The sequence below is a fragment of the Accipiter gentilis genome, chromosome 6 (assembly GCF_929443795.1).
Source record: "Accipiter gentilis chromosome 6, bAccGen1.1, whole genome shotgun sequence".
Classification (NCBI taxonomy): Eukaryota; Metazoa; Chordata; class Aves; order Accipitriformes; family Accipitridae; genus Astur; species Astur gentilis.
In genome coordinates this window covers 27,259,995-27,278,682 of record NC_064885.1, presented here as the reverse complement: position 1 = coordinate 27,278,682, position 18,688 = coordinate 27,259,995, and the positions used below count along the sequence as shown (strand labels likewise).

The 18,688-nt window shown below is 36.2% G+C and overlaps 1 protein-coding gene across 4 annotated transcripts in view; it reads right to left on the bottom strand.

Moving 5' to 3' along the window:
* Positions 1 to 18,688, bottom strand: part of PLS1 (plastin 1) — a 50,270-nt gene that overhangs the window by 2,419 nt on the left and 29,163 nt on the right. For 3 of the 4 annotated variants that reach the window (XM_049802847.1, XM_049802848.1, XM_049802846.1), the window contains exons 4-15: positions 18,448 to 18,577; positions 16,628 to 16,760; positions 15,587 to 15,668; positions 14,133 to 14,298; positions 13,895 to 14,037; positions 12,271 to 12,366; positions 10,514 to 10,709; positions 8,789 to 8,809; positions 5,358 to 5,436; positions 4,088 to 4,202; positions 3,210 to 3,343; positions 1,550 to 1,673 (exon numbers count right to left, since the gene is read on the bottom strand). In XM_049802847.1, the coding sequence (XP_049658804.1) occupies positions 1,550 to 1,673; positions 3,210 to 3,343; positions 4,088 to 4,202; positions 5,358 to 5,436; positions 8,789 to 8,809; positions 10,514 to 10,709; positions 12,271 to 12,366; positions 13,895 to 14,037; positions 14,133 to 14,298; positions 15,587 to 15,668; positions 16,628 to 16,760; positions 18,448 to 18,577 (1,419 nt within the window). The remainder of the gene's footprint in view (positions 1 to 1,549; positions 1,674 to 3,209; positions 3,344 to 4,087; positions 4,203 to 5,357; positions 5,437 to 8,788; positions 8,810 to 10,513; positions 10,710 to 12,270; positions 12,367 to 13,894; positions 14,038 to 14,132; positions 14,299 to 15,586; positions 15,669 to 16,627; positions 16,761 to 18,447; positions 18,578 to 18,688) is intronic. The other variant, XM_049802849.1, reaches the window with a different exon arrangement.

Sequence of the window (18,688 nt, the reverse complement as noted above, 5' to 3'; positions counted from 1 at the left end):
CAGCAGACAGTGCCCGTGAGGCTGGCTCTGCTCCTGCAGGGGCTCAGCACATAAGCCATGTGACACGGCTGCCTTTGCCACCAGGCCAGAACTATAATTTCAAATTCAGTGAAGTCCCACAGAGCCACCACATTAATTATACATTTAAAAATAGTAATACAAATCTGCTTGAAGACACTGAATGCATGGAGTATCTCCCCAAGACTGTAAGCCAAATCCCACACCTTTGTCATTTTTATTGCTTGAACTAATGGCAATTTGGCAAATGGAACTTTGCTATCATAGTCCACAATAAATATCAGGGACCTCTGCTTTCTCTGCTACACCATCTGCTTGCTGCAGTAACCCCAAAATACAGACATAAATTAAAATTGTGAAAGACAGTATATATGTGAATATTGTAAAAAATCAGTAGGAAAAAAGGTACACTGACTAATGTCACTTTACATCAGTATCTCCTTATCTTTATTGGTCTACTATCAGTGGAATTACCTTAAAAACACAACCTATGCCCCCCCCAAAATCACAGGCATACCAAAAGCAAGATGTTGGGACAGATTATCTTCGTACTTTCTACTTATTTATACCACCATTATTATGTAGAAATAAGAGAAGCAGTAATCCTTTTTAAGAAGATGAAGATCTAAGTCACCTTCTAGAGTAAAAATGAAATTTATTTAAAAAAAAAAATATTTCATATTACCTTTTGCTTAATGCTTAACTAATTCAATTTCATAACACAGTGAACCCTCAAATATTTAACTTACTAGGTTCTGATGTTCCTGTTGTGAACCACAGACATAACTGTTTCAGCATATACAATGAACCTGTATAAGAATGTTGTCTTTGCATGCAAGTGCAATTATTAATCTATTGTTTCTGAAGAATGAGATGCACACAGCATGACACACCTGACATACATATGACTTCGTGTTTAACACTTTAAAAATGTGAGAGGAAAGCTCCTTTATCAATTTGTTCCTATCTGCTGAATGGGAAAAGCTCCTGTTTTGTACAGGTCTGCTACACATCAGCAGTGCCAATGAAGACAAAAGATGTCGCTGGTTAACTGGGGCTCCCTCTCCTGGCTCTGCCACGCACGAGTACATCCTTTTGACCAGCTGTTATTAAAAATGGCGATTTCCACACCAACACCTCCCTGCCCCCCGAGTATTTCCAATATTGTTCTTCGTGTTTGTACAACCATGAGAGTGACTATATCCAAAAATTTTTAAGATATATGACATGCCATGCCCAAACATTGGTAACTTCAGACAGAAGCCCCTTTGAAAGTTCAGCCTTTTTGTTGTTGTCGGGTTTCTTTTGTTTTGTTTTGAATCTTACAGCAGAAATTACAATTTCTTTTTGTTTCTTATTAATAGACTTGTAAAATACTTTTGAAGAGTCACAGAATGTCAGAAATATTTCCTTATACAATTATGCTAGCTGATGGGAGAGCCACTGTTAAAGCCAAATTGTTAACAGAGCAGGTTAAAAGTCCCAGATCTGATTGTATGTGGAAAGAAGAAAAGTAAATTAATTTGATTACCTTGAAACTTGTAATTGAAGTTTTTTTATTTGCTTTTGCAAGTGTCTGATTCACCCACTTAATAATAATTTCATCATTTACTTTTTCCCCCTCTCCAAGGTCTGATAGTACATTCAAAGTATACCTTTAATAAAGAAAATAAGAGTCTGAGTTAAAGTGAGTGGCAGAACTCGACTCTACTACCAGTACAAAGCTACAAGCAAAAGTAAATTATTACTTCAGCACAGTGACAATGCCAAGTACTCATCCTCACAAGGTACTCATACATTATAAACTATTTAGTACTTTAAATCACTTTTTTGGTTGTTGCAAGAATAACATCCCAAACCTCATAATATTCAGTTACATCTTCTACATATATTTGTTTTAGTCAGCACATCACAATTAATTTTACTTTATAAGCTTAAATGGCTCCCTACCATCCAAGTCACCTTGAAAACTGAGTCACAACAGTCTGAGAAACAAAAAAGCATCGAGTGTTTTGGGGTAGGTATAAGAAAGTTCACTTGTGGAAAATATTTGCAATAAAACACTCTTTATTGAAATTAATTTATAATATACTTTTTCCCTACTCAGTGCACTAGCCAGATTTTGATTTTATGACAGTTACATTACTATAGCTGTGATGACCTAAAAATTTCTTCCCGTTTTAACTTCTAAAGCATATGTCACCTCTTTCTATTTATACTTCTTTTTTGATCTTACAAATATTTAAATGTCCTGCTTTCAGCTGCAGCAGAGTTAATTTTCTTCCTAGTAGCTGCACAGCACTGTATTTTGGATTTAGTGTGAGAATAATGTTGATAACACATTCATGTTTTAGTTGTAGCTAAGTAGCACTTATCCTAAGTTAAGGACTTCTCAGTTCCCATGTTCTGCCAGCAAGCAGGTATACAAGAAGCTGGGAGGGAGCATAGCCAGGACAGCTGACCCAAACCAGCCAAAGTGATATTCCATACCATATAACGTCATGCTCAGTATATAAACTGGGGGGAGTTGGCTGGGAGGTGCCGATCACTGCTTGGGGACCGGCTGGACATCAGGTAGCGAGTGGTAGGCAATTGCATTGTGCATCACTTGGTTTTTGGGGGGGTTATTTCCCTTTTTTTTTTATGTTCCTTTTTATTACAATAATTATTAAATTTTAGTTCAATTATTAAACTGTTCTTATCCCAATGCATGAGTTTTACTCCCCCCCCCCCCCCCCCATTCTCTTCCCCATTCTAACAGGGTGGGAAGGGGTGAGGGAGCAGCTGTGTGGTGTTTAGTTGCCAGCTGGGGTTAAACCACATTAGATTACTCTCTACTTAGAGAAAGATACGTGGAATCAACATGAAAGAAGTTGTGGTCTTTTTACTTGCTGCAGGATTTATAATTTTAATCACAGTTTTTAGTATATAAGGTTTTAATTGTCTCTACATGGATGTGTACACATACACACTATTGTGGCTTCAATCACTACACAGTATGTAAAACTACAAAAGTAATGTATAAAAGTTTGTCTTGGAGACAAGGGATATAGAGACGGCTCTGTAAAATACCTGTTGGGTGAAATGAACACTAGCTTTAATTTGCCTTGATATACAGAGAGACACACATATACACATGTACACAGATACATATATATACACACATCTATCATATACTGTGCTTATCTTACCTTCTCATCAGCTGCCATACCAAAGCCAAAGTCAGAGTTGGATTACCCTCATTTAGATCGTGTCCAGCAATACCAACCAGTGAGAATTTGGCTTTTGTCTTCCCGAGTTCTACTGCATAATTGCAATTCTCAATCTAAACATAAAATTTGTGTGCAAATAATGAAAACACCTTAATATTTCTATAATACAGACCTATAAACTATGTGTATTTTGAATTACTTTGGCTTACTGCCACCTATGGTGACATTTGGAGCTAAAGAAATATTTCTAGCCTTTCTACACTGTGATTAAAATAACACAGTTTTTACCATAAATGCAAGTATGCAAGATTCCAATGATTATCTTTTTTCACACTGGAGAAACCCAAGTTCACTTCCACTGAAGTCAACAAATTAATATATACTTACATGAAAACTGAATTTGGAAAAATATTGAAATGTGTTGTTCTTAAACAGACAGTAAATTTTTTTTCCTCTACAATTCTAGCTTAATAATGATCACAAAACTAACTGAAAGCTTGGATTCTGCAAGTCTTGCACAAATTCTGGCAGCATATAAAACTGATCTGTGAGGAAACACCTCACAGTATAAGAGCATCAGGCAACAACAGCAGTGTCAGGCCTGAAACTTTTACTTATATACCCTAATTAGACACTAAATTAAATTTCACCAAAATGTGTTGACATTTAGAAACTAAAGTGATATATGCTATAACTGCTATTTTTTTCCTTGGGATAACACCTGGAAGATTTTTTTTTTTCCCTTTTTGTTTTGCCAGGACTGTCTCAGTAGCACACAAATCTAGACAACCCAAATTACTACAAATAGCACAATGGGAGACAGTGAAACTGGATTGTATAACAGAGTATCCACCCACCTTTTTCATATTACCACCAAGTAATGGATAAGGAGGTTTGTTGATGTGGTTCCAGTCAACTGGCACACGAGTCATATCATACAATTGGAAGATTATTAAAGCATCAGAGAGGTCACTAAACCAGAGTAAAACAACGTTTGTAAGTATAAAAGCTCATATTCACAATGAAAATGTTAAATACTTGAGACTTCTTGAAGTGTAATTAAGATGCTGAAAAACAAATAAAAATTTGTTGTTCTATGGAGAAACTGGCCTTTATCCTATTGCTTGAGTTCTGCAATTATTTACATTAAATTGTATGTTTAATTTCATTATTTCCACATATCTCAGTGAAGTAAGCACAGCCACTGGCTTCACCAACTGTAATTAAACAATTGCTTTGATAGGGTAGGCATAGATGAAACATCTAGCTAAAGAGTTTTCTTTTATTGATCTAGTTTTAGTTTCCTCAGGACTTTCCAAAATGTTAAATACTCATGCTTTATCTGCACCTACAGATGCTAAAGAATAATCAAAACCAATATGCTTATCTAGTGAAAAAAGAGTATTAGAAAAAGTATTATTTTTCCATTATAAATTGCATTCCTGATAATCCTCTTCAGCTACTTCTTAAATGAAACTCTCCACATTAAGCTGTCTACAGATGGTATCACTTTACAGAGGTCAGAAAACAGAAACAATGAAACCTAACAGCAAGCATACATACAAGCAGATGTTCCCAGTTGCTCCCTGCATCCCATCCTTTATTGATAGGATTTGAATTAACTGCTGGCACTATTTGAAAGTGATCAGAAGCATCTAAAAAGCATGCTAAAACACCCTTTGTTTTGAGGGAATATCACACTACATAGATTCCTACAGTCTACTCAGTAGACATCTATTCTCTCTTACAGTTTAGAATTACATTACTGTTTTAGTAGGTTTGCAGTCATTTCATCTGTCATGAGAGAAAATAAAAATCTTACATTATAAAACCTAATTATCTCAACTTCTTAGAAAATGTAAATCAAAGTACAAGTGAGTGACAGGAGCACATGAAAACTTTTTAGGTTTTCTACTATTTCTAGATCATGAGTAGAACATGTGAGTCAGATACTGCTTAATGCTGTAAAACTACAGACCAGTTTTGAAGTTCCCATCACACTGTGTGGAAACCTGGAAATGACTATCCAGCAGAAATACAAACTTCCCTTTCTTCTTCCCTTCTTCCCCTCTCATCCAAGGGAAATGAAAGTATTGTTTAAGAAAAAAAAAAAAAAAAAAGCCTTACCTGTATAAGTGATTAACATATGGGTTTACACCCAGTGAATTCATCCAGTTTCTGAAAGTCCTTTCTTCATTACTTTCTCCTACAGTGACAAATATAATTCTATATAAATTATTGGAGAAAACACATTAATAAGCAATGTTTAAATGACTCTCATGCCCTCCCTCCCCCCCAATAAGTTCATCCTTTTCCTAACAGTAGTCTCTACTGGCCAATAAGCCAAGACAATCCTATCAAATTCAGAGTCCCTCAGTTCTGGGCACAAGGCCAGAGGCACTACAGGGAGTACTATTAGACTATATTTTTCTGTGTAAATACAATTTGATAAAATATAGACAGTTTGTTGGTCATATTTTAGATAATTAATGTATCATGGAGAAAATACTGATGATTAATAATAATTTCCTAAAACCAAAATCAGTGGACATTGCATTCAATAGTATCCTTGAATCTGTTTGAAATGGCATATTTTTATTAAAAGTTAGTACTAACACACTTACTGCAATTGCATCAAACTCCAGAAATTACAGTTCCACTTCTCTCCACACAGAAGCTCCCAGTATTCATTTGTGAAGGTCGTCCCCAAAGCAACAGATCTCACATTTTTAGTTTTTTAACACTGGAGACTTAGCAAGGCAGTATTGTATTGGTTAAATTTCTGAAGGTATTTATACTGCCAAGGGGGCTAGTTATTCTTGCAGTTTTAACTAGCAATGCTGCTTATGAGAAATGCAGAAAATTCAGCAGGGGAAAAACCCCAACCCCTCTGTTCACTGTCCTGACTTAGACTGCTTTTATCTATTGTAATCACGAGTTCCTAGACTAAGGCTCTTTCTCAATAAAGTTACAGTTTGCAGTAATAACATTAATTTTCTACATACAACATTACCTAAATTTTAACGATGCATCTGTGGCCAATTGCATGTGAATCAGTGCTGCATAAGCTGTTTTCTCTTACATCAAAGAAGAGCATTTAAGAACATATTTAGCCTGAACATGTGAGCTTGGAATAACCTCACTGCTTTGTTCCCCTGGGTTGATAATCCACAGTTAAGAAAACAGAAAAGACATTAAGGAGAGAGAAAACCTCCCCAAACAACAAAAGAACAGATTTCCCAGGACTGACACACATAAAAATCTCAGATTTTTCTTTGCTTTTTTTCATTTGTTCCTTAGCCTAATGGTACTGAGTTTGTCTAATGAAGTTTATGTAGCGTGAAAACTGTCTCATTTAGTACTGCAGTTCTATGTTGACTACAGAACAATGAATGTTTTTGCAAAATGAAGCTACTGTATAGACATGTATTTCTCATTAGAATAGAAAGAAAACCTCTTAAATATTATTTTCCCATGAAATAGACCTATGTCATAACCTTACAATTTTAATCTAGGTCTCTTCTCCTCTTATACAAAAAGCTCTGGACTTCAGTATATTTATAAAAAAATTAAATTCAGAAATTTCAGCTGTAACTGACATTTTCCAACAGAATAAATTTTATTTAAAAAGTTTCAGCCATCTTACCAGTTACTTTTCTTTCCAATTATTATGAAATAGATGACACTCATTCTATTGATATATTGTCTTTCTAAATTGAGGTCTTTCATATACAATTCAAACTAGTATTTGTTTGAAAGATTTACTTGTAAAAATTACCAAACAGTCACTGATGAATATATGCTGAAACAAAGAAAACTACTATTATGCAAGGTCTTCAGGCAGTCAGCTTTGTTTCATGTATTTCCTTCCATAACAGAATTCAAAAGACAACAAAGAATCACATTTTATGACAAAGTTATTAAAAATATCAGTGTTTTTCCATAAAAAGAGATACAATCAAAATACAAGCATGATATATAATTTAGTTTATAAACTTAAGATGTTACAGTATTTTGAAGCAAGTCCCTTTTGATTTTTTTCTTTTCTGAAGCTGTTAGGCTTACTGAGCTTCGAGTTGGTTTGCAATGCCTATAATACTGACGGCAAAGTGCTTTTAGGAACACTTGTCCATTGCAAACACAGTAACAAGATTATTTAATGAACTCTTACTAAACAAAGTGTAGCTACAAAAACAGATACTCAGCAACTGCACTCAGACCAAGAATTTTAAAATGCATGCTTAACAGCGTTGAGAGAATCCAAAGTAGCCAAGCAGGAGCAAGAACATGCAAGTTGAGCAGCACCCTTTTGGATAGCAGGAATCCAGGATCTAAACCCAGTATAATATATTTAATATGCCACTCTAAACAAATCCCTTTATCATGCAACACATAAGCATTCGTAAGTTTTCCAGATGGCTGAGAATTGACCAATTTTTTCTCTCTACTCTTTTATTCAAAATATACCTTGTGATCCTATCAGGAGCATATCTTCTGCTGAGTGGTGCAGCAGATTGCCAAAATCATTGGAAAACTGCAGAAAGGGGGCAGAGCTACACAAAAGAGAGAGGAGCAAATTTGGTAGTATCCTTTATATTTATTGCCATCTCTTTCTTTGAGATATTATACTATGGAACTGAGCGGGGAGTAGCCATAGGGATGGGGTCAAGAATCCAAAGGGCTCCAGATACCTACAATCCTCTCTGAAAGGCAACAGAGCTCAAGATGCAATTTGCACCCCAAGTTCAGCTGGCCTGAGTGGAAGTAGTTAACCCTCTCATGGTAACAGCCTTGAAGGCTGCCAGCAGCAGAAGACATCTACACTGGAGGAAACACGGGTGGACAGAAGTCCTTCCTCTTCCTCTCCCCAAGAACTCGGCTTTCTGTGTGACTTAGACTCCAAACTCTGCTGCCTTCCCCACAAGTGAGAAGGTTCCTCAGAGCAACAGCAACACTCAGTTAAAGGTCATGCACTGACTGAGGTCAGGACTCCCCTCCATCCCCACACAATATCAAATGTTCATTTTGTTATGTCAGTATACTTGAGGGATATGCTCTCTGTATACAAGTGCACATCACCAGACTTGTTATCGCAGCAGGTGCCATTTTATGCACAGTGTTCATTGTCTTAAGCCAAAGAGAACAGCCACATCATACTCTTTGGGTGGAACAGTCACTGAAAAGATGGAATTTAGGAATGAAAATGAAGACTTTTGGAAAGCTCTACTCACCCACACATACCTAGAACATTACATCTTGGTTCATGGAAAGCCCCTACTGGTTAAACCCGCAGAAAGAACTATATGGCATTTGACTTACTGCAAGTCCTGCCCTCATTTTATATGCATCATGCTAGACCTGTAGGGTTTTTTGTTGGGTTTTTTTTCCTTTCTCGTTTACTTATGATGGCATATTAAAGCGACAGAAAAATACAAGAACAATGCAAAAATCAACCAGAAAAGGACAGAGGTGATTAAAACACTAGAAGGAAAAAAAAAAGATGAAAAATTGCAGTATAAATACTTTTATGGAGTACAGAAAAGTACTAAATACAGTACCTACATTAGGAGGGGTCAAATCTGCATTTCATGAAGCAAAATAGGAAAGCATTATAAATTATGAGTCAGATTTCAACAGACAATCTATGATGAAACTATAAAGAAATGAATGTCTTATATTTTATACCACTACCTTGAGAAAACATCAGTAAAAGCACAGGATTTTATAGAAAAAAATAAAACAAATTAACAGAAAACCCCATTAACAACATCGTCTTTTGGCTGAAATTACTATTTTGATGGTTTAGATCTACATGTCACCACAGGAGTTATTATTTGGGGGCAAAGGAGAGTTGTCTACTTGCCTTTGAACAGATAACATTGGCACGATTCTCCATCTCTAAAATATATACTATAAACACTAAGTTAAATTTGGCCAGTATTTATCAGTACAAAATTGTAATCTAGCATTCAGGCGATTGTAACTTTTTACAAACTGTTGTAGCTGAGACTTTGATCTCATCTAAATATTTTTAAAAAGTTCAGAAAGTAATTCAGCTGGTTTTTGCCCAAGTTTTTTGACCAAGTTTTCAGTATTTCAAGTCACACTTGCAACTTTATGTTCCAAACAGAGAAGCTGAACTGAACATATTCCACCTCCACACAGCTCCTGTATATATTTCCAAGAGCATACATTTCTAACAAAATTGCAGCAGAGGAAGAGCAGGCCTTTCCTTCAATCATTTGTCCTGGACAGCAGGGACTGCAGTGACTAGGGATATCACAGCCAAAAAGGGAAGACTACCTCCTGTGCTCTGATACCTCTACCACAGCTGGCACCCAGCTGAAACTAGAAGAGCAGGAAGCCTCAAACAGGAGTGGTCTGAGGGATACAAGATTTGTGACATAGGGATGCAGCAGAGCAGACAAATTATGAAAAAAAGAGGAGCAAAGGAAGATGGACTCACCTAGATGGAAAGGAAATCTGATAGGAACAGTAAGAGGAAGGCAGGAGTAGGCAGTGCAGAGGAATGTGTGAACATTGCTGATGATTCTCCCCAGCGCAGCAACCCTGATTCTCACCATTCCTTTGAGATCAGTGAACAACTGTGAAATACACTGGCAGGAGCCATTTCATTATCCTAGATTAGCTGGTCCACAGAAAGGGTAACAGCCAAAGATTGCTACCAATTATCCCTTTATCTCTAGCATTAGGGATCTGAACTGTACAGTTAAAGTCCAAACCTGCTGATATACTAGGATCTATATAGGTTGCTGATGTAATAGATTAATATAGGTTGCTGATACAGAGCCTTTTTGTTTCTTTGTTTCCTGTTTTAAAAACCAACAAACTAATACACATACATACCCATATATATAAACACAATATGTGAGAAGTACTTTAAAAGACTACTACAGTTGCATAGTATAGCACTGCAAATTAGGGCAAGCTAGAATTTGTGCATCAAATATAAATATTTATATAAACAGTAAGGAATGAAGCACAGGAAACTGGCAAGGGAGTAAGAGGACAGTTTTTGTTCCTGCAAATGAATGATAGAATGTTATTCAGGAATATCCTTTGGTTAGGGTAACACAAGTGAACAATATTCACAGTAACAGGGACTTCTACTAAGGCTTATATTGAAAGCTAGTGAGAAAGCTCTATACACTGGTGTTAACACAGGGACCACCACACAGGGATCCTATACCACAACCTAGAAGGAATACTTAAATAGAAATCACTACTATTCTTGTCTCCTGTATGCTTAGTAAGTTGAGTACCTTCTAATAAATTGAGATCGTAAGATGAATTGTCAGGCTTGTGTAGGGCTGGATGTGTGTTAAAGAGATTTGCAACAAAAGCCAAATTGAGTTTAGGGTTGCCTGCAACCACATCAGCTGGAGTTACAAACTGTCTGCAGCCCAATTTATCTGCCTGTTGAAGCATGTACTCAGCCCTCCTCAAGTCATTTTTATCCTAAAAGAAAAAAAAATAAAATTGTAATGAATACTAGCATGTTTCCATTCTTTACTGAATCTTTAGTTTGGCAAACCTTTAAATGACCCATGTCAGTTCCTCCCTCATTCCCCCAATGCCTGAGCTAGCTCTTAACAGCCCATAACAATTCCCTTCTTCCCATCTTCCTTCCACTTTCTCTGTCCTTCACTTCTGTGGCTGCCTGCACAACATTCCTCATGAATCACAGCAAGAGCAGTAGCAGCCAGAGGTGTAGTGGTTATATTTCCTTTTCCAGGCTGTTGATTCCCATACTGCATATTCTGCTATATGTGCCAAAGATTCACCACCATTGCTTTAAACTGATATTCTCAAGCAGAGTAATTACAGATGATGCCCCAAACCCTCAGTAAGAGTCTGAATGCTTCAGAATGTGATAATCCACTACCTTGCTTTCCTTTTAGTATTTTTTCCTCCGAATCATTTTAAGTTAGTAACCTTTGTGTTATTTTTTTAATTCGTCTTTATTATTAATCTACATAGAAAAAAATCAGTGTTCAAAACCATGAAGCATATACTTTTTGCCTCTAATCTTCACAATGCTAAGAGTTACTATTTACAGGGAAATGAGTTAGTAATTGAATTACTGTTAGAATTTAGTAAGAGTCAGTAACTTAGCATTGGTACACTCAACCAGAAACTTGCTCTAGAACAAAAGTTGTTACTTGTTACTGATACTGCTTCATAACCCATTACAGAACATGATTATATGAACTGTAGCAAATTAAATGGAAAAAATTAACTACTATCCTGTTTCACTCCCCCAAAAAACTCCAAAATAAAAGCAAACAAACAAAACAGAGCTCTCCTCATCAAGCAGTTTGAGAGGACTAAAGCTTGTAAGCAAACATAATTTTGCATGTGAGTTTTCATTATTATAAAGAATGATGAGATTCTACTTAAGATTCTGATTGATACATAGATATCTGTATCTCAGACATGCAGTTCAATTTTGTATCAAATGCATTCTCAGAATAATCCTTCCAACAAGCATTATGTAGCAGCTTAGAGAAAAGTGTCTTTATGTCTATCTAGGCTGGTTTTAGACCCTCTATCCCTTTACAACTTAAACCTTGATGGATGCCACACATTCCTTTCCTACTGGTTACTGGAAGAGCTGACATGTCATTTCTGAATGCTCTTTAGTTTGAGGAAGGATAACAAGATTTGTGAAGTCTACTCTTTTTCCTTGTCTGAATTCCAGAAGAGTGGAACTGAGCAGGATGTTGTAATATTCATGTTGGAGGACCCAACTGAAAATAAAAAACAGTTAGACACTACTGCAAGTAAAACATAGCTCCAAATTTTACGCTGCAGGACGCATTATCCTGTTTCAGCAGTGCCCTGGAACTTTACTCAAGCTTTTACCCATTTAAAGCTTTTGTGACATTAAAGAATCTGAGCTTTTGCATGCTTTACAAAGCAAAAGAGGATTCTGGGACAGCCCTGTAACCAGGATGTTGCATATATACATAGAGGTCTCCGATAATTCCAGTCTATTTTTACGTTTCTGGATACTTACATGAAATCCCGAAAAGTCAATTTTAATGTGCAATTCATCAAGGTCATCTCCTTTGGGTGCAATCTGATTTAACAGATGGTAGTATGCTCTTGAATCCTAAAACAAGCAGTGTAATATTTAAAAAAAAAAGCAAGTATGTAGCCTTTCATAGACATTTACTGCTCTTACAGTCCCATTCAAAAGCCATAGAAGTGAAAAATATGGCACCCTAGTTTCAGTAAATATGGATGAGGTCATGCAGCCATTTTACTACACTATTTCATCTAGAACTTGCTTAGCCAGATGACAGAGAAAAGGAATGTCTGCTAATTATTCTGGACAATGTTATTTAAATTTATTCTGCTGGATATGAACTAGACAGTTGCATTTAAGATATTTAAGGCACATGTATATAGGCTATCCACACACACCACCCCGTCCCCCCCCAGTATGGATCTTCTTTTCAGTGCTGGTATTTTATTCCTTCACTGTCCTTTTCAAATAGACTGTTTTATATTACCTTGTCTTTCTTAACTGATGAGGTAAATGGAATTAAAAATGGAGAGCAAAAGTGGCTCTTTTTAGGCTGAATCTATAGCAACAAAAGAAATTATATTTATTTGATGCAGTTTTCAGTATGCTGCTGTGGTGGTTTTTTTCCCCACTAAGAAACTAGGAAAATAAAACAAAAATCTGCTAGTTTTAGAAGTATTTAATACTTCTCTTAAATAGCATGTAATATTTTTACCATAGTAGCAGTTTTTCATATAAAAACCTAGTGAAAGGTTTGCTTTAATAATAGCCTTCTTGGTGGCATTTGAAAAGATATAACTAGCAATTAATAACATGGTTTTCTTCAATAAAAAGAGGACTTGTCACCTTAGGGAATCTTTGTCCTTTGCTTTTAGTTTTAAAAAGTTGGGTTTTTCTCTCTTCAACTGGACTTGCTACAGTACTCTGCATACCTTATGCAGAATGACTGAAGAAGAGAGAAGAATTATGCAGATCTGCCATCTGCCCCAAGGAAACATTATGCCTTTCAGTCCCCTTGTGTCAGTAAATTGGCACACCAGCAGAGCACTATGATTCAGGGGGGCTGCTCTCTCTTTGGATTAAGAATCAGTAGCTACTCCAGACAGCCCCCTGAATGACTGTTCTTTCCTGAAGAGGTTTCCTACTCTTCTGTAGAATGCTAGGTATGAAGGGCAATCATCCTTAGCAAATATGCACCAGGAGGAGATTTAAAGCCATACACTTCTTTAAAACAACAAAATAAAGAAGAGATGGGTTTCTGCAGACCCAGGAGCACGGAATGATGGACAGGAAAAAGGTAACTAATGAGGTAGTGCAAATTGTCCTAAGTAACTCTAATAACAGTCTTGGAACATAGAACTTCCCTGAATATGAGCTTCTTGGAAATGTTTGCTTTGCACTGTAATGGGATAATATATGGTATGAGCAACTGCATAGGATATAAGAGATCAAAATAATGCTCTTTCAGTGTTGAAAAATGCAGGATGAACCTATAGCTAGAAAAAGCAGATGACTACTATTTTTCTTAATACTGCTGATCTGACTCATTTGTTCCTATGCATAGTGTGTTTAAATACCATTATACTCAATTATCAGAGTGATAACTACATACCTTAATGTCTTGGCTGAAGTTACTGATTTTCTGCCACCCTGCATGGGCCAGATGGTAGTTCACCCAGCGTAGCAAGAGCTCTTCTGGGGAAAGCTTCATTAACTGATCTAGTTCTTCCCCTTCATTTAGCAAGGCGATAAGAGCTAAAAGCAAGTTTGAAAGAAAGCCAAAATCATTGCTACTGTGGTCACAGTTAATTCCAAGTTGCCAACATTACTATACCTGCCATTACTCCTACCTTCGTTCCTGGAGATTTCAATATCAGCAAAAAGACCAACTTTAATGATCTGCCACAAGAGTCCTAATACCAAGTGTGGTTTTCCCTCTTGCAAATCTTGTGATCCAATATTGACAACGGTACAGCCAATAGCAGATGCTGAGTTCAGAGCCAGGTTTAGGTTTTCCTATTTGGAATATAATTTACAAAATTATGAGGTTGTAATTCTTAGTAAATTTGTTCATATTAAATTTTTTAAGTTTCAGAAGTTACAAGAAATAATGCATTAGTTCAATGGTTCCCAGTGGAAAACTGCACTCTGTGGAGATTATCAAAATTTAATAGAAAACATTGACAGTGTTTAATATGGACCCACCAAAAAAATTGTGGACCACCTTCTGCAGCTTGGATCACCAAGGAATACTGTAATCAAAATAATTTTTTGTAATTCAGAAGTATCACATACACAAATTAAACAATATTGCTCAAAATATCAGGGGCTTGATCCTGTGGAAAAACATGCTCATATGGAATTCTGCCCTGTGCAGGAGGCTACTGACATCACTGTCATTCCATCTTGGATCTTATACAGGCTGACACAGTTATTCAAGCAACTGTTAAACTGTAATTGAAGAGACACCGTAAGAAAATCACGGCAATTCAACATCCTCATATTGGAAGTAAAGCTAGTGATTGCCACAGATGAAACATTCCAAGAAAAAACACCTGGCAGCTCTCGTAAATATTACTCTCTATTTTCTTTAAATATCTACAGAGACAAACACATGTAGTATCATTTTTACTGACACATCTTTAAATAAGTAGAAATTACAAAACCCACTTGGACGATTTAGAACATGGTATGTTTTAACTTCTCATATTTTAATGCCACAGCCTGAAATGAAAAGTCTGCCAATTAACTGAGGTTTTAATCAGGTTTTTTTTTTCCTCATTAAGATGGTAACTTATGATTTACCTCCCTCTTCCAGACCTGTTTTCATATACCCAAACCAAGGTCTTAAAAACTGTTTCTCAAATATTTTCATGACTTCATACACAGTAAAAAACCCAGAGCTTCTCATCTTCTGTCCAAGCTGCTCTCCACTACTGAAAATGCATCATCCTACCATACAGTATACAGCCATGCAGATACTTTCTGCATTGCTAAAATACGACCTGACCATCCACTCGGAAGTCTAAAATTATTTTCCTCAGATACTTCGTAAAGCAAAACAATAATAGCTAATAGGGAAAGAACTAAAGAAAGCATGAAAAATACAAGTTTTCCTGTAAATCACCTAGGAAAGAGGAGAATTCAGCAGAGTTTATTAGAAAATACAATTTCATGGTTTGACATTTTTTAATACATAGGACTTTTTTTTTTCCTCCACCAGAAGAACTGTCATTAAAACAAAGCTATGGAAACGTATTTTACTTTTTCATTTGTGGCAAGTTCCCATCTGTGCCGTACTTACAGAAATAGTGAAAGGAGTGAGTTTCTTCTTATTAATAGCCCTTTCATCAATTGTATCTGGTTGTGAAAAGTTGATCATTTTGCTAAGGAAGAAAAGTCAGAGTTTATTCAAACTTTCATTTCTCAGAAAATATATTACTCGATTATAAACTCCTAACACTTTAAACTAGCTGTAAATATTTCTGACAAGGTTAAAAAAAAAAAAAAAAAGACCACCTCATCCTCTAAATCTCCTCTCCCTGTTAAATAACTACATATTTATCCAGAAACCCCCAGATAATATGTAATTATAAGAAACTTGCGCAACTGGGTTTTATACTTAAGTAACACAGAATGTTTGTGCTGTCAGAAAAAGTTACTGAGAAGATTAAAACTGTAAACTAAAGTCAGTTAAATAGTCTCTAGTGAAAATCTTTGTAATATAAAACAATATTATTTATGTACTGCATTTCTATAGTATCTTGCATCTGCAAGGATCTCAAAGACTAATTCACATCAATACTAATATGCTAATCCCTTGTTACCATGGTGTATGAATAAGTACTATTAGTCTACTTTAACTAACTAGAAAGTTACAGCACACTAAAGGTAAGGGACCTACTATATGCTCTCTATCAGATTTAATTCAGATTTCTGTTCCTCCCATCCTATGATTTAGCAACTACATTTAGTAGTTACTAAACTACGTTTAGTAACTTTTAAAAATATTTGAAATAGCAAAGTTTTCTCATTATTCCAGCTAATGAATATATAAACTATGTAATTATCTCATTTATAAACAACCTGCATATATCTGACATGCATAATTTTGGGTCTGAAGTGGAAACCCACTTCATAATATATGCACAGAATCACATAAAATTTGCTAAAAATAACATTTCTACAGGCAAACAGATTTTCCCCACCTTACACTTTGCTTGAAATATTTAAGAGTGGAGTCTTGAAGTTAAAGCCTGTCAGAAGTTTTCCAGTTCATGTCACTGTGATTAGCATTTAACCTTTGAGATTAATTTCTTTTTTTTCCTCACAGCCCGGGACTCACCAAAGAAGGATGCCATCTGCAAGGGATTTAAAAAGGCTGGCATCTGATGGGTTCATAGGTAGGAGGTGCTTACAGTCTGGGTCATCTTGCAGAGCTTTATTTATCCAATTAACAAAAGCAACTTTTTCTTCCTCTGAAAAGAACAGCAGCATTAAAATAATCTACTATCACTTCCATGAACACATATTACTAAACATCAGACTTGGGTCAAAGAGGTTCATCTGCAACAAAGCCCCTTAGTTTCACAGGGGCCAGTTATGGAAAGAATCAGACCAGTGGCAAAGAACACAAAAAATGGCAAGTATAGATTGATCTTTCTCCTACTGCACCCTTTGAACATCTGATGATTTTCTGAAGGACAACATAAAAATCATAGTGACATAATGAGGAAGGTATCATCATGACTGACTTCGAATTCTGTTTCTCAGCAATTACAATGAAAAGAGGGAAATTTTTTACCTGAAGCATGCAACATCTCCATTGATACACCCTTGGTTTAAAATGAAGCATTTCATTCTGCCTTCTACCAGGACTTCAGAGACTGGCAGTATTTTTGAGACTATCATCTGGATTACTGTGCTGTATTTAGCTTTGAGAAACTTAAAAAGTTTAGTAGGTCAGATTTAAATTCTCTTTCATATTTAGTGCAGAATTTAATGTATCTAAGAATGCTTATTGGGACAACAGACAATCAAGTATCAGTATCCAAACTCCCAGACAGTATAGCTGGTATTCACCTGCCTTACCTCAAGAAGCATACAAGACAGGTACCTACACGTGACTCATTACGCTTCTTTCATTGTCAGTGGGAAGAAACATGAAATTCTAGTGCACACTTCATCTCATCATAAACTAGATGGCTGGTGAGGCCAGGTCAGATGAATTGCACTCTAGCCAGGTCAGTTTCTCTCACCAAAAATGAAAGGGAGTCTAAATAATTAGCTCTGATTGTGACCCCCCTACAGGCATCCTTTGAGATAGAATATATGTCCTCCTTTGGAGTGCAGCTGGTGCTATAAGGAGAATACCAAGAGAGAGGGTATCGCCACCTTTAGCTAACTGAAGTGAATCTTCCTCATACATCCAATCTTAATACACTTCTGGAACCACAGCAAATCCCAGACTCGAGTCAATCAAAAAAGTTGCGATATTGCTTATTGCAATATGATCCTGGAAGGTTGTTAACATTCTGACCAGGAGCTGCAATGCAATTAGGCACAATTACCAACTTAAATGACACGCAGCAGGGGGAGGTAGAAGGAATCAGAGATCAAATATTAAATGCACCTTCTGAAGTATGAGATAAGCTACGCAAAAATAATATGGGAGTGAACAATTCTGTAATGGCACAGAGATAGCTGAGGAGGCCCGCCCTTCCATCCAGAAAGGATATGTGGTTTGTTTTGGGTTTTTTTTATTTTGGTTAACACTGTGGAAATGAAAACAGGGATTCATTTTTATCTGAATATAGGAACAAGAGCAGATTAGCATGTAATGAAGTCAAAAACTTTACTAGCATTAGTAGAAGTATGCCGAAGAGGCCATTTATTTCCCCTCACATGTGCCGTCAGTGCTTGTTTTCATTTTTTGCTCTTGCGAAAATGCCTAACTTAACTCTGAGTGCAGCATGAAACTAGCAACAACTAAACAGCTCACATTTTAATAAACTACCACCCACACTTATCTTGTCTATTTCCACATGCTTTCTCTGTGTTAATTTGCATTCAACAGCAACATTTTCCAGTTGTTTTTTTCTCGGTCTGTAGTACAAATTTAAAGAGTCTTCCTCCATGCAAAATTTGGTCCTGTTTATTTCTTACCTGAGTAAGAGTGCTGTGTCCCCTCACTAGATATTGCTGATGTTCCTCCAATTGCTGTAATACCTTGCTTTTTGTTTATTGATTTTCGGAATGATTTGCTAACATCTTTACTTTTCAATTCCTGAATTATCTGGAATTAAAAAAATAGAAAGCATTTTGTGATTGATCATACCTTCAAATAACTAAGTGTTAACTCATGTAAGTGCTCTAGAATCAGTAGTTAACCTGACTGCCTTTCTTC